The 16,739-nt window shown below is 36.4% G+C and overlaps 1 protein-coding gene across 1 annotated transcript in view; it reads right to left on the reverse strand.

The window, feature by feature from the left end:
- Positions 1-1,162: 1,162 nt before the first annotated feature.
- The window catches only part of ACADL (acyl-CoA dehydrogenase long chain), a 52,727-nt gene continuing 37,150 nt past the window's right edge, over positions 1,163-16,739 (reverse strand). The window contains exons 9-11 of the mRNA XM_056111556.1: positions 16,065-16,192; positions 13,321-13,407; positions 1,163-2,112 (exon numbers count right to left, since the gene is read on the reverse strand). Coding sequence (XP_055967531.1) covers positions 2,022-2,112; positions 13,321-13,407; positions 16,065-16,192 — 306 coding nt within the window. The 3' untranslated portion in view covers positions 1,163-2,021. The remainder of the gene's footprint in view (positions 2,113-13,320; positions 13,408-16,064; positions 16,193-16,739) is intronic.

Raw genomic sequence — 16,739 nt, forward strand, 5'->3', positions numbered from 1 at the left:
CCATTTTTTTAAGCCTACAGATGCTTACTTTAAGATTTAGAAAAGGAAAAAGTTTAGTTTGTCTAATTCTATAGTTTCCTAGCAATAAAAATGACATGAAAGCTATTAACACAGCAATATACAAATTTGTCTTAATTTATCTGTCATGTATTTAATTCCCCTGAGCAAGAACTCAAACCAACAGTCAAACTTCAATCCAAGAGCAATCAAAATTATGTAATTCAAGGAGAAAATTATATAAAGATTTTTTTTCTTTCTTTTTCTCTGTATAGTTGTTACGTCTGGGGAAAAAAATAAGTCTAATACTTCCCTCCCGTTGATCATCGATTTGCTCGAGTGGGCCCAGTAATGTCTCCATTGGAGACTTTGTTGTTACTGTGTCTGGCATATCCAATACTCTCGGTAGCTTGCCAGGCTCTCCGAGGTCTAATACTAATGAAACCAAATTAAATGTTTAGGTTTTCTGCATTAAATAATACATATGCATATACTTACACTATCTCAGTTTTAAAAATTATTTTTGGTTTTGATGCCAATTTTTAATTTTTTATTTATTTTCAATGCTCAGGGATTATTCCTGTTTCTACACTCAGGAATCTCCCTTGGCAATGCTCAGTGATCAACATGGAACATTGGTGGTCAAACCCAGGTCAGCTGTTTGCAAGGCAAGCACCCTAACCACTGTACTGTTTCTCTGGCCCCTTGCATTATTTTAAAACTACTTTATTCACTGTCACACCAGTATATGCAAAAAAAAAAAAAAACCAAACAAACAAACAAAAAACCAACCGAAAACAAAACAAGGACTGAAATGATGAGAGTAGATTACAAAACGATGATTTTGATTTTCAAATCAAATGTCACTTCCTTACTTTCCTATCTTAAATGTTTACTTTGTTTCTTCTATTTTTCTTACTAAGATTTAATTTAATTTACATACTTTGACTTTTGGGGCGACACTTGGTGGTGCTCAGAGCTTGCTTTTTTTTCCTCAGCACTCGGAGATCAGTCCTTGCAAGGCTAGGGGATCATATATAGTGGGCAGGTACTCTACCCTATGGGCTTTTCCCTCAGCTACAGCTTTAAAACCAACTTTATTTGTTCACTTTATTTTGTTATAATTTGCTTATTCACTTATTAGCAAGGATCAGCACACTTATTTTTGCTATCATATTTAAAATTCTTTGGTTTATTTAAGAACTTATTTTTGTTGAATTAATTAAAAATTACACTGCTCTAAAATAAAAGTCACTGTTTTGATACCTACAAAGTATATTAACTTCCTGAAACTAAAGGAGATGGATTAGTTTATGTTCTTCTATAAATTAAAACGGGATGTAAAATTGTCCAAAGCTCAGTTGTCAGTGGTTAAGAAAACCAAAGGCATTCACTCTTGGACAAATGCTTAGTTGAGTCCTTGTGGGTCCAAGGCCATAAGAAAGAATCTTCCTGATTAAACCAGAGCAGTTTCATTGTTTTTTCCCAGGGGCTCTGTGCAAGCTTTGTTTGAAGCACTCCATTTCTTAAAAACAAAGATTTGCATTATGGTGGTAGAAACCACTAGGGAATTTGGAGCAAAAGACAAATGAAATTATTTTGCACATAATTTATCTTTATTTTCCCTTTCAAAGTCAATGTGCTATAAGCACTATTAATGATTTTCTGTACAATAATCACATTTTTCTCTTGCCACAATTTAAGACATTTAGGCATTTATGTTCTTTTAAAATTTTAGGAAAAAGTGAAACATCAAAGATCCTGGAATCAGAAAATCTTTGCCTTAGAACTATGTTAAAAAAAGTAAAGGTTAAATCTGTATGTTGTAATTTTATAATTTCTAGGTTCAAGGATTTCTCCTCCCATTGTGTTAATTTTATATTTGCTTTGTTTCTTTCTCTAGAGAGAGGGCATATAAAAACATGTTTAGTATTTTCTCTCATCCAGCTTGTGTTTTATCTTGAGAAGATTTAGAAGCAGATTAGTTGTAATAGGATTCCAGGATGTGGGCAGATGTCTACTTTTCATGGACGCACAATCTCTCTTGCAATCAGCTCTCTCATTATTTCATTGGTACCACCATAGATTGGCTGAACACGGGCATCCACATAAGCCCTGCATAAATCAGAGAATGATTGAGTGAATAAATAAAAGAGATGAGAAACTGTAAATTTTGTCTCACCAAGTAATTACCAACTAAAGCATTCATTTAATGAAACTCCAACAATAGAAGTCCTTCAAAAATTACTTTTCCCCCATAGTATAGCATTCATCCTCGATCACATAATAATTAAACTCTTAAAGTACTGGTAGTCTATATAGCTTTGTGTTAGACTGCTTAAAGAGGTGACAAATTGAAATAACATTCATTGTATGTTTTTAAACTCTTAAATTTTATAAAATTCAGCCCAAATAATAGCATTCTAATAAAGGCTTACAGATTCATAAATGCATGGACTTTGTTTAAAGTTCTTGTTATCTTTAACGTGCCACAAAAATATTGAAATTCACTGATCTTATAGAAAACAAAAGAAAAAAGAAATTAGCTCATTTGTAGCATTCCTTTGGATACCGCTATCATTACTGTTCTTGGGGGTTTAAGTTGATGCATTTGAAAATATTTCCCACAAAGTTAACTAGTAACTTATTTTTTGGAAATGGTTAATAGTCACTTCAATGATGTATGAGGTTAAATACTGGGTGGCTGAGTTCATTGCCATAAAAGAAACAATCGTTATCAGAAATTCACTTTTGGTAGCTATGATAGTAACCATGACACTGGACAGTTGTTTTGAAAATTTTTCCCATATCATTTGATTCTTTTAGTTCTAGGATCTGAGAAGATACAATTTTTTTTTTATAATTTTATTTATTGAATCACCATGAGAGCAGTTACAAAGCATTCGGGTCTAAGTCTCGGTCATACAATGAAACACCCATACCTTCACCAGTGCCCATTCTCCACTACCAAAAACCCCAGTGTACCCCCATCCAACACCCTCCCCCTACCTGTGGGGCAGATGATTTCCATATTACTCTCTCTCTACTTTTATCACATTCAATATTTTGACACCAAACCCACTATTATTATTTGAGATTTTACCCCAACACTCAGATCTGCTGAAAAGGCAACAGTAGACAATTTGTTTTCTATTTCTGGTTATGAATAACATGATGTCACGTGGCTGCAGTAGGGCCACGTGATTTTGAAATTCCGAAATTTTTTTCTTTTTAAACACCATGAGGTACAGTTGTAGATTTACAATTTTTTGTGCTTGGGTTTAGATTATACAATGGAGAAGATACAATTTTTAAAATTTTTATTACTTTTCAAGTAAAGGAGCTGAGGTGTTAAGAAAGTAAAAACAAGTAATAATTACTATTTGCTATTTAATGGTCACATAAGAGATAATTTGGGAGACTCGAAAGAGAATGCAGGCATATATACTGCCTCTTTTGCATGGCAGTATTTTCACTAGCCAAAATATTTAGGACTAGTTACTGAGCTTGGGATTTCCCTAGTAGATAACTTCAAAGGCTCATTTCTTAAGACATAAAAAATATAACATTAATTTTTTTTAAATTAAAACACCTGAATGTTCCTGCTCTCAAGAAATATGACCAATCCACATTTATCCTTCTTCATAATTATCATGGCACTCTGCAAACAATGGGAATTTTTACTAATTCATTTGCTAATTAAATTTGCTGCTTACAAAGTTATTTTAGATTTTTAGTATCACTTTTTGATGAAACTTGAAATCTAAAGACATTGGTCAGTGGTGTTTTAAAATATTTCTTACATACATTTATATATGTAAATATATATATTATCTCTCTATATTTTTTCTTTTGAACCAATTCTATTATTTTCACAAGACATTTTGGGGCTGGGTTGATTTTTTTTCTACCTTATATTAAAGAAATTTCAAAGGAATAGTTAATGACAGAGATCAGTAAGCCTTTTATAGGTTACTAATTAAATTCAGTCATCGACTAAAATTAACAGAGAAAGTCAGCAGAAGGAATGTTTAACCACACAATGATGAAGCTCTCTATCTCAGGCCACTGTTCCTTGCATTGCAGGGAAATTTTGAAATTGCAAGGTTTAAATCTCACCTTTCTCTGACCTACAAATCTAGTAAATAAGACTAAAATAAACTTAAATGCTTAGGGATCAGTCATTTAAAAACAAAAATATACACAAATAAAATAAAACATGAAATAAGCAAAAACACAACCCTTTTGTTTATGAAACCAATACAAAGCTACACATACACACATACCCATATTCTGACTTAAACATAGGATATGAGACAACTAGAAAGACTTTCTTTTCTAGCAAATGAGTCTTTACACTATATACACATATAGTATGTCTAAATCACTTAAGATATTATTTTCTATTCTTTTTTATCTTATAAAATGCTTCTTCCCTGTATCTTTGCGGAGAAAAATAGTCCAATTTAAAAGTTCACAGAATCTTTGAACTAAAAAAATTGGCCAAGAAAGAGATAATTGTTCTTGAAAAGAAACAGGCTTCTCAAATTGAAACCCATATTTTCAAATAGTCACCAAATCACTATTTGCTGATTGCTGACGGGGAAGAATTGCAGCAGACAAGAGACCAAGACTTATACTATACAATCTTGGACCAGAGAGATGGCTGACTCCCTTCTAATGCCTTTCTTAAAACCCAAACAAACACTGACCCACTACATGTGACTTCTCAACAGTAGTTGTGAGAACATAGTAGACAAACAAAAATATTCAGTACCATCTATTTCTTTTTTATATTTTTATTTTTTAATTAGTGAATCACCATGAGGTACAGTTATAGACTTTTAAACTTTCATGCTTGCATATCAGTCATAGAATGGTCAAGTACCCATCCCTCTACGTGCCCATTTCCCACCACCAGTGGTCCCAGCATCCCTCACACCACCCCTACCCCATCCCCTCCACCCCACCCCGCCTCTGTAGCAGGGCATTCCTTTTTTCTCTCTCTCTCCTTTTGGGTGTTGTGGTTTGCAGTAGAGGTACTAAGTGGCCATCATGTTTGGTCTATAGTCTGCTTTCAGCCCGCATCTCCCATGCCAAGTGGGTCCTCCTAGAATCCTTTACTTGGTTGTCCCTTCTCTATTTGAGCTGCCTTCTCCACCCAGCATGCAAGGCCAGCTTCCTAAGCTGTGGAGTATTTCACCTGGTACTTAACTCCATCTATCTCTTATAGCACTACAAATACTGTGGATGAGATGGATTAATACTATGAAGAACACAAGAAAATGCACAGAAAAAATTCCAATACTTATTTAACTTTTGCTAGCATAATTCATGATTCTGACTTTATGAATATGCAAAGATGAAAACTAAATCTGCTTTAAATAAGGCCTATGCCTTATTATGTGAGGTAGTTCAGAAAGGACATCGTAAAATTCAAATCTGAGGACTAACTAAAAATAAATAAATAAGAAAAAATTACTTAGCTCTTTCATGTCTACATTTTCATGGAAATGGAAAAGTTCTAGTTTTTCCCGAAGTTTTATAAGAAGCTATAAGCTAAGAAATCTTGTGATTAAAGCTTTCTGAGCTACTCAGTGGCTCAGAAAAAAAAAATGCAGGAGTTTCTGTTATCAATGTAATTTAAGCAAAACTTTTATTTTCCTTATTAAGAACCAAAATAATTCAAATATCTCCAATTAGACTTGCCAAAACAAAGTTGAAAGTCAGTTTGAATATGTGTTTGTTAGATTTTTCCCTTTAGATACTGAGCATTTGGATTAAAATTACAAAACATTTATAAAACATAATAACATTTTGTCTAAATATGGAGTTGTCTATACAGCAAAACTTTTTCTGGTGGAAAATTTTATGAACAACAATTGAGAAATAAGTGGAAAAAACAGTTTTAGAGTGATAAGGAAAAATGTCATGGGATATTTACTAAGGCAAAAAAGACTACAGAAAGAAGAAAATAAAATATGATGAAGACTGTCACTGTCCTCCCGTTGCTCACTGATTTGCTCGAGCAAGCGAAGTAACTTCTTCACTGTGACACTCGTTACTGTGTTTGGCATATTGAATACATCAAGGGTAGCTTGCCAGGCTTTGCCGTGTGGGTGAGATACTCTCGGTAGCTTGCCGGGCTCTCCGAGAAGGGCGGAGGAATCGAACTCGGGTCAGCCATGTTGGCTGTGTGCAAGGCAAACACCCTACCCACTGTGCTATTGCTCCAGCCCATGATGAAGACAGAGAAAGAAATTTGGAAAAAGATACCACTATTTTTGTTTGTCATGTAACTCTACTGTAAGGATAGTGTAGCATTCTTGTATAACACTACTAAATCTCTAGTTTTGAACTGATAAAACGAATCTTGGTGAAATTCAGTAAAAGAAGTGTGTTTATGGACTAGAGAGCTCATGAAGTTAAGGCACATTTCTTTTTTTTTTGCTTTTTGGGTCACACCCAGCCAATACTCAGGGGTTACTTCTGGCTCTGCACTCAGGAATCACTCCTGTTGGTGCTTGGGGGACCATATGGGATGCTGAGAATCAAATACAGGTCGGCCACGTGCAAGGAAAACACCTTACCAGCTGTGCTATTGCTCCAGCCCCAAGGCACATGTCTATCATAGTTCAATCCCTGGCACCACACAGTCCCCAGAACACTGCTGGGTGCAGCCCTGGAGGCCCCCAAGGCCCCCAAGGACTGCTGTGGTATTTCAGGTAAATTGTAACATCCTTGATCCTTGCCTTGAGGACTTGAGAATGGCCAGCAGTGGCTCCAATTCATCTGAACATCTCTTGGGAGGCCTCCATGGCCCTCTGCCTCCCAAAAATGAGCATAAAATTTCTTCTCATTCGAAGGAAATGAAAATTCTTTTTGGAAAAAAAAATCTTTGACTTGCTTTTCACTTTTCTAAAGCTAATAATCAAATGACAACTAACATCTATTCTGATGCATTTTTCTGTATTATCAATTTAATATTTTAGGTAGATTTTTAAAAAGTGGTATTTCCAGGGTTGGAGATCATTATATCCACAGATACAAAATTGTACAGCACTCTTAAAATTTATGAATAGGGGACATAAAGATGCTCAACGGGCCGGATGTATGCATTGTTTTACAGGGATTCTGGATGCAACCCTTGGCACCATACAAACATGGTCAAACAACCACTGTCCTCCCATTGTTCATCGATTTACTCGAGTGGGCCTAGTAACGTCTCCATTTTGAGACTTGTTGTTACTGTGTTTGGCATATTTAATACATCACGGAGAGCTTGCCAGTCTTTGCCATGCGGGAGAGATACTCTTGGTATCTTGCTGGGCTCCCGGAGAGGGGCGGAGGAATTGAACCCGGCTCAGCCAGGCTGGCTGTGTGCAAGGCAAATGCACTACCACTATGCTATCACTCCAGCCCGGCACCATTCAGATCCTTGAATTTACCCTGATGGTGTTGGTGGTGTGTGTACGAGGTCTGTACCAAACATCAAACATCCCAATTCTATAATGCTTTATTTCCAACACTGAATCAGAAAGGTGACAAGAAATATACAGGGGTCCCACTCATTGGCAGGTGCTATCTTGATGCCTCTCAGTCTTGCTGATGGCACAGCTGGTCAACACCAGACTGAATTTTATTCCCCACAGTAATAGATCCTAGCAGGTAATCCCTGAGCATTCCAGCCACTCCTAACAAATAACTGAGCTTGTGGGGTGGGGTGGGGTGGGGGTAGAGGGGCGGGGAGACGGGGTCTCCAATTTTCAGGAGCAGACAAATAGACCCCAATTCTCCAAGTCCACATCAAAGGCTAAAAAGCAGCAATAACTCTACAGACAGAAAGCATCCTCTGGGGCTCCCCAAATACATCAAGTTAGCCCAGAATGTCCACTGACTGCTGTACGCCCTTGCTGTCTCTGTGTCCACTAGATTCTGTTTCCTGCCAGTCCTGGGATACATGCTGTAATGTTAACTGGGAACAAAAAGCCACAGGTCACTTCTGACGCCTCTTCCCCTCCCACACACACTCTCAGCACAGGTTTCCTAAGCTATGTCCAGGTCAGCGTGATCAAGGTTCTATAGTGGCTGCTGAGCACTGGTGACCTTGAGCACATGGGTGCTGGCCAGACTTGCTTGAACCTGACTCAGAGGTACCCCAGAGGACTAGCTAATTCCAACCCCTGGGCACTGCCCAGGCTCTTGAAACAGTTTGAGTCAGCCCAGGCATGCTCAACCTGGATGGTATAGCAGGTGCCAGGGAATCATGAATGCAAACTCCCAGTTCCTGCCCAGGCCTGCTCAAACTCAGAACCACATCCAGAGCCAGGCATCTGTGACTGAACTTCCCAGTTGGCACTCAGGACCATTTGAACATGTCCCCCAGCCCCTGCTAAACTCTTGTGGAACACCACACATAATGGGAGTAAGAACTCACCAATCAAACAAATAAAAAAATCAGCAAAGAACTCCTACCACAAAACTACACAAGCTACCTGAAGAAGACTTCAAAGCCATTGTAATGATGCTCACTAAAATCACATGAATGGAAGAGAACAAAGACAAAGCATATGAGAGGTTTAAGAAAAGTCTAAAATCATAAAGTTAAGAAATATAGTACATGAACTGAAAAAATACAATAAAAGGGTTCAAAAGGAGAATGAAAGAAGACAAAAGTGGAGTAAGTTAACTCAAAAGTAATAGAAACCAAAGTGTCCAAGACCTTCCACCACATATTAATTCCCTCCACTCATCCACTACTGCTTGGTAATTTCAGGTTTGTAATACAAAACCAAGGGTCTATCATCATTCTATACTGTCTATTCCCCTGTTTTGTCCTGCTACACATCACAAACGAGTGAGATCATCTGGTATTTTTCCTTCTCCCTCAAAATTATTTTTATTTAACATGATCCCCTCTAGTTTCATACTCATTGCAGTGAACTGCAAGTTTCCGTCATTGCTTAGAGCTGTAGAGTATTCCATTTTGTACTTGTACCAAACCTTCTTTATCCATCACATGTTGTTGGACATTTGTTTTTTTTTTCTTTTTTTTTTTTTATTAGTGAAGCACCATGAGGTACAGTTGTAGATTTACAAACCTTTGTGCTTGAGTTTCAGTCATACAATGATCAAATACCCATCCCTCCACCAGTGCCCATTTCCCCCTACCCCCCCTCCCACCCTGCTTCTGTGGCAGGGCATTTCCCTTTGTTCTCTCTCTCCTTTTGGGTGTTGTGGTCTGCAAAAGAGGCATTGAGTGGCAATCATGTTCAGTCCATAGTCTACTTTCAACATGCATTTCCCCTCCTGGGAGGATCCTCCAAACACCCTTTATTTGGTGTTCCCTTCTCTATCTGAACTGCCCTTTCCCCTAGAATATCCGGCTGGCCTCTAAGCTATGGAGTAATCCTCCTGGTGTTGATCTCAGCTATTCTTAGGTATTGATCTCATATTTTGTTGCTTTATATCCCCCAGATGAATGCAATTTTTCTATGTCTATCCCTCTCTTTCTGACTCATTTCGCTTAGCATGATACTTTCCATATTGTACCACTTGTATGTAAATTTCATGACTTCATCTTTTCTAAGAGCTACATAGTACTCCATTGTGTAGATGTACCAAAGTTTCTTTAACCAGTCATCTGTTCTTGGGCATTCAGGTTTCTTCCAGTTTCTGGCTATTGTAAAGAGTGCTGCAATGAACAAACAAGTGCAGATGTCACTTCGACTACACATTTTTGCCTCTCTGGGGTATATTCCCAGGAGTGGTATCGCTGGGTCAAATGGGAGCTCAATTTCTAATTTTTTGAGAAACGTCCATACTGTTTTCCAAAAGGGCTGAACTAGTCGGCATTCCCACCAACAGTGAAGGAGTGTCCCTTTCTCGCCACATCCGCGACAGCATAGGTTGCTTTTGTTCTTTTGAATGTGGGCCAGTCTCTGAGGTGTGAGATGGTATCTCATTGTGGTTTTGATCTGCATCTCCCTGATGATTAATGATGTAGAGCATTTTCTCATGTGCTTTTTTGCCATTCGGATTTCTTTTGGTAGAACTGCTGGTGCCATGATTTTGTACTTTTAAAGCATCAATGTTAACACATGCTAAACTAAAATTAAATTATTTTTATTTCAGGTGATTTAGATGTGCAGCTAGGATTGAGACTCATTTGCTCACATTTTAATTTCTCATTTAACTGTTGAGGTTAAAAACTGGGCAACACCGCTATTGTGGCTGCGCAACAACATTTGATTCTTGTGACCAGCTGTAGAAAGCAAATTATTTCACAATGCCTTTTCAGCACGTCTGATTTGGGGGTGGAAACTCTAAATAATAATGGTGCATCTTTTGCCAAAACAATGAATCCAATCAAAATAGATAGAGTATTAACTAGAATTCATCTGCCTCACAGGCATTGGGAGGGTTGGGGGGGTGGTTATTGGGGTTCTTCATGGTGAAAAATAAGTATTGGTAAAGGGAAATGTGTTTGATATTTGCATGACCGAGACTTAAACCTGAAAGCTTTGCAACTTTTCCCACAGTGATTCAATAAATCAATAAATAAATAAATTTAAAAAAAAGAAAAAAAAAGTAATAGAAACCAAGCAAAAAGACCAGCTTTAAAGAATTAAAAACAAGATAACATATGAGCTATGCATCATAGTATCAAGAAGAACATCTCATATTACATGTGTTTCAAAAGTAGAGAAAATGGGCAGAAATTTTATGAAAAAATAATATCCAAGAATGCCCCAAGTTCAAAAAGCAGTTAGACACCAAGATCCTGGACACTCAGAGATTTCCATTCCAAATAGAATAAAGCCAAACAGATGCACACTAAGATGTATTGTAATTGGCAATTATCAACAGTAAAGAAAAAATCCTAAAAGTAGCAAGAAGAAAGGAAAGGTGACATGGATGGGGATTCCCCATAAGACCTCCCTAAACTGATTTCTCTGCAGAAATCCTACAAGTTATAAGAAAGTGTATGTGTCCAGAGAGATAGTAGAGGGGTTAAAATACTTCGTGTACCAAAATGACCCTGGTCTGATTTTCTGGCCCTGTATAATGGTCTCCTGTGCATCCCTGAATACAGAGCCAGGAGTAAGCTCTGAGGAGTGATGATAATGGTCCCCCCAGTAAGACGGAAGTGGTATAGAGAACATAAAGTGATGAAAGGAAAAAGTCTACAAGAATACTCTACTCAGGTAGGTTATCTATCACTCAGATATAAAGCAGAAATACACAACTTTTCAGACAACCAGCAGTTAATGAAACTCCACTGGCCTTCCATTTATACTTTAGGGATTTCTTTCTATAGAAGAACCCTACTTGGAAGAGTACAATAGCTTAAAAACCTGAAACATACTAAAAAATTATGGAGATTCCAAATTAATTTTCAAATGTACTGATTCTTTCCTTGTCATCTCTGTTATGCTAAGTTTAGAGAATTTTAAATTTCAGATTTGTTCTTTCCTGTTCAAAAATTACATTTGGCTATTTTAAGTTTTATTATTTCATTTTATTTTTATGTATATAAATATTCAGCTCTTTTACAATCACAGTTCTCTATTGATAAAGAATATTTTAGAACATCTATTTTCACCTATTTTGTTACAGTAGTTTATAGTTAATTTCACCCAGAAGTTTAATTAAAAAAATAAAAAGTATTTATCTTTGGGTTTATAGATACACCCAGCAGTACTCAGTAGCTACTCCTGGCTCTGAGCTCAGAGGTCACTCCTGACAGTGCTCAGCAGGGGAGGTACATGTGGTGGGAGACCTAGGTTTGATCCCCAGCACTGCCAGAAAGAAATCCCAAAGCATGGAGCCAGGTGTTAGAACAGGGGCCAGCCCCAAGCAGAGGAAGTGCCTAATCTCTATGCCCTCATCAACTTTTTAAATTTCTGTTTGTAGTAATTGTTAAAAATGAGTCTTTTATTTGGGGATAGTCTTTAGTGAAACATTTAATTTCATCTTTGAATCATTCATTTGTCTTTTGTGTGTGTGTGTGTATGTGTGTGTGTGTGTGTGTCCTATTTTTAGCCTTGTTAGAAGTTCATCAATTTTATTGAGCTTTCAAAAATATGTTGGCTTCCTTCTTTCCTCTATTTCATTTCTTTTCTCTATTTTTTTCAATTTTATTGATCCCTGCTTTCATTTCCTCTTTCATATTTCAGCTTATTGTACTCTTCTAGATTCTTGAGATAGAAACATATTACCTTGAAATTTTTTCTTTTGCTTATTTTTTTAATTTGAATTTTTGGCCAACCTCTGGTGCTTGGAGCAACACCTGGCTCCATGCTTTGGGATTTCTTTCTGGCAGTGCTGGGGATCAAACCTAGGTCTCCCACCTAAAGTGAGCATTCAGCCCACTGAGCTCTCTTAGGTCCTGGAATATGTGTTTTAAAAAATATAAGCATTTATATAACAATTTTATCTCTAAATACACCATTCAATATGTTTCAAAATATCTTCTAATTCTTTATGGAATTTTTTCCTATTATTCCTATTCATGGAATAGGAATGTAGCATTATTTATAAAGTATCTGGAACATTCTGAATTCTGTGACATTTCCGTTATTGACTTACAGTTTAATTCTATTAAGGCCAGAAAATATACTTTCAATTAGCTAAGTTATTTTTTAAAAAGTAAAAAAAAACTAAAAGTAACAAAATAGGAGACTAACACCCAAGAATGGCTGAGATTAGTACCAGGAATCTTACTTCATGGCTTGGAGGCCAGCCACACATGCTAGGGAAAAAGGGAGCTCAGATAGAGAAGGGAGCACCAAATAAAGGCTGTTGGGAGGATCCTCCCAGGACGGGAGAAGCATGCTGAAAGTAGACTATAGACCAAACATGATTGCCACTCAATGCCTCTCTTGCAAACCACAACACCCAAAAGGAGAGAGAGAACAAAAGGGAATGCCCTGCCACAGAGGCAGGGTGGGATGGGGGGGATGGGGGGTGGGAGGGATACTGGGACCCGTGGTGGTGGGAAATGGGCACTGGTGGAGGGATGGTTATTTGATCATTGTATAATTGAAACCCAAGCACAAAAATTTGTAAGTCTACAACTGTACCTCATGGTGGCTCACTAATAAAAATTAAAATAAAAAAAAGTAAAAAAAAATCCTTATAATGAACCTTATGATAAATCCTTATGATAAAGTTATCTACATCTGATATGTATACTCTATAGATCAAAAATGCAAAGACTTTGTACCTCCTTGCCTCTCTCTGTATACAACACATATACAAAAAATTAATTTTTTTTCCTTCACATCATCCCATGATGTAACAGAACCCAACCATACTTACTTTGCAATTGGATATTCCCACATGTATCCCCAACCTCCATGGAGCTGTACACAGTCATAAGCGACACTGTTTTGCAAATCGGATGCCCTAGATAACAAAAAAAAAAAACAGAAAATGAACACTTGGGATGGGTTTTCATGTAATCCCTCACAATCAAGAAACAACTTCCTTATGATTATTTAAATATATATGTTTATTTATTATTATATTTATCTAATATTTTAAAGTATTATAATTTATCAAACAGACATACTCGCCAGTATGCCAGAAGATGGCTATATATTACACCTCTCAAGAGTACTTTTAATAACAAATAGTTTCATTATCAATTTTATTTTTGATTTATTTTTATTAAAGCTGGAAACCTTAAACTAAGCTTTGGCTACTTTTGGTCTAAAAATAATCTAGCAATAACTTTTTATTTTTTTATTTTTATTTTTTACTTTTATCTTTTATTTTTAATTTTTATTTTAATTGAATAACCATGAGACACAGTTACAAAGTTTTCATGTTTGAGTTTTATCGTACAATGATTGAATACCCGTGCATCCACCAGTGCACATTTTTCACCACCAATATCCCCAGTATCCACCCCCTTTCCATCCAACCTTCCCCCTGCCTTTATGGCAGCCAATTTCCCCCATACTATCTCTCTACTTTTGGGCGTTATAGTTTGCAATATAGTTACTGAGAGATCTAGCAATAACTTGAATTTTGGCTTACATCATATGTATTTTCTATATGATCTGAATTCACTATACACACACACACACATATATATATATATATATATATATATACAGTCATCTATTCCCATCTACCTTTGTCTTTTTTTAATTTTTCCTCCAAAAGCATTACTTCTTAACCAAAGGTTGCCATTCTAAATTTCAGTTACCATGAAAACATTTTTATTTAAGGTTTCCAGAAATAAACTAAAACAAGAGTGAAATCTTAGAGTGTAGACTAAGATGATATCATCAAATAAGAAAACCATTAAAGATCATTTGAAAACTATGCTTTTTGGAGTCTAAGTATATTAATATGAAGTACTCAAATAATATTTTCTGATTCTATCATAACAATTTTAACTATCACTGTAATTCACAATACAACATATATTTATCTTACATAAAAGCATTATTTTAATTAAAAATTCCTTTCAACTTATTTTTAAATGATGATAAACTTACAACAAAGGCAAGCATAGACACATTTTCCTACTTTAAATAATTTTTAACAAAAGCCATAGGACATGTGAAGAAAAGTACAGCAACAATATAATGATTAACAGACAGAACGGGTGAGGGAATAATATTTGGAATTCTGTAAGTGTATTTGGCATGCATTTCAGTGAAATATCTACTAGGCTATAATAACTTTCTTTCTTCGCTTCAATAGGAAATACTAGCAATCTATAATCCTGGTGTTTCAAAAAACACAATGAGGTCAATGGCTATCCAAACATCTTTCCAAAAATATCTTATCTAAATATTTCTGTGCTTTTTTTCCACTAGGCAAATACATTTCTATAAATGTAAATGTGAAAATCTCTTCCACCAATGTGCCTAGTAAGTCCATGCGGCTTTTCAACATGGTAACAATATTATTTTGGAGTCATTACATAAAGCATGGTTGTACATATTTCCCATTTCACTTCTGACTGAACTGAGCACAAGTTAATGAATAATGACAGGAATTTTTTCTAGGTTACTTTTGGCCTAATGAGATGTGAGAATGAATGTTTGCTTTTAAAATAGAGAAACGAACCCTACTTCCAGAATCTAATTTAAACTATGTTCTTGCATTTTGAAATATACAAGAGACTTATAAAGATTCTTTATCTAATTAACTAATCTTTACACTATTTCAAATCATTTTGAATATAAGTAAAAGTCCTTCACAAATTAATAGGACATTTTCTCCTTCTACTTAATAAAACATGTGCAACTTTCAATTGGACAGTCAATTCTTTTGTATGAAAAGATGCAAAGAGTGATAAATAAAATTCCTTGAAATTTCTTTAAAATTTGAAAAACACTTTAAGGAGAATAGGCTTTATAAATAGTCTTAATAGGACCTTTCACTGTTAACCCAGAGGTAAATTTAATGGTGGTTACTTATGGGCTGGAGCGATAGCACAGGGGGTAGGGTGTTTGCCTTGCATGCAGCCGACCCGTGTTCTATTCCTTTGCCCCACTCAGAGAGTCAGGCAAGCTACCAAGAGTATCCTGCCCGCACGGTAAAGCCTGGCAAGCTCCCCGTGACATACTCAATATGTCAAAAACAGTAACAACAAGTCTCACAATGGAGACGTTACTGGTGCCTGCTCCAGCAAATCGATGAACAATGGGAGGAACAGTGAAGTGCTACATTGATGAAAAGACTTAGGGACCTAGCTTAGGAGCCCTCAGTTCTACTTTCTTATTTTCAGTCTCACTATATTGCTACCCAACCGATAATATGAAGCTAAGCTATTACTGAAATAAACCAATCCATCATCCTACTACCATCTCTTAATTCATTTTGAAAGACAAGTTAAAAGTTAATTACCAACTTGGGTAATTTTTAGCACTTTATAAATAGGCTTAATAGGACCTTTCAGAATTTTTTCAAAAGCTGGTTCTTACTGTTAGTTTTCACTTAGACAACCTTCTTCGTTTAAGAGTCTCAATGGCTGAGTTTAGGGCTGGCAGAATTCCATAACAGTCTGGGCAAACACATTTTAATTACGGTAGCGCGCATACCAGTATTTCGCCATGGAAGCAGTGGCAGAGTCCAGCCGTTTATTCTCATGCAGCTGGAGACAGCTGTCCACAAAAGCTCTGGTTACACAAATGTTCGTTTTTAATTCTGCTAGTTTATGCTGCACCGTCTTGCATGTAAAAGAAAGAAAAAAATTGTGTATTTTGAATCACCCAACACATAAACATTATATAATCAGAGATCTTTAGAGCTAAACACACACACACAAAAGAGACAAATTTAAAGTAACTTAAGTTTAAAATCCTCTATATTTTTGTGTTATGGAACGTGTATGAAAAGATGCAAAAAGTGATAAATAAAATTTCACACTTTAGATTCTAAAATTCAGATCATTTAGGGAAACTTCCTGAAGAAATAAAACCAGCATGACTCAGAGGGTGAGCACCATCTTGTGGTACTGCAGTAGAAAGTGATTCATTTCCTCCAGATACTAGAACAATAAAATTTTCTCTATTAATTAAGGCCAACTTCTCTATTCTGTCTCCTTCCTTCCTTCCTTCCTTCCTTCCTTCCTTCCTTCCTTCCTTCCTTCCTTCCTTTTGGCTATTTGGGTCACACCCGGTGACGCTTGGGGGTTACTCCTGGCTCTGCACTCAGGAATCACTCCTGGCGGTGCTTGGGGACCATATGGGGTGGTGGGACTCGAACCTAGGTTG

Source organism: Sorex fumeus, unplaced genomic scaffold, assembly GCF_029834395.1.
Source record: "Sorex fumeus unplaced genomic scaffold, SorFum_2.1 ptg000014l, whole genome shotgun sequence".
Taxonomy (NCBI): Eukaryota; Metazoa; Chordata; class Mammalia; order Eulipotyphla; family Soricidae; genus Sorex; species Sorex fumeus.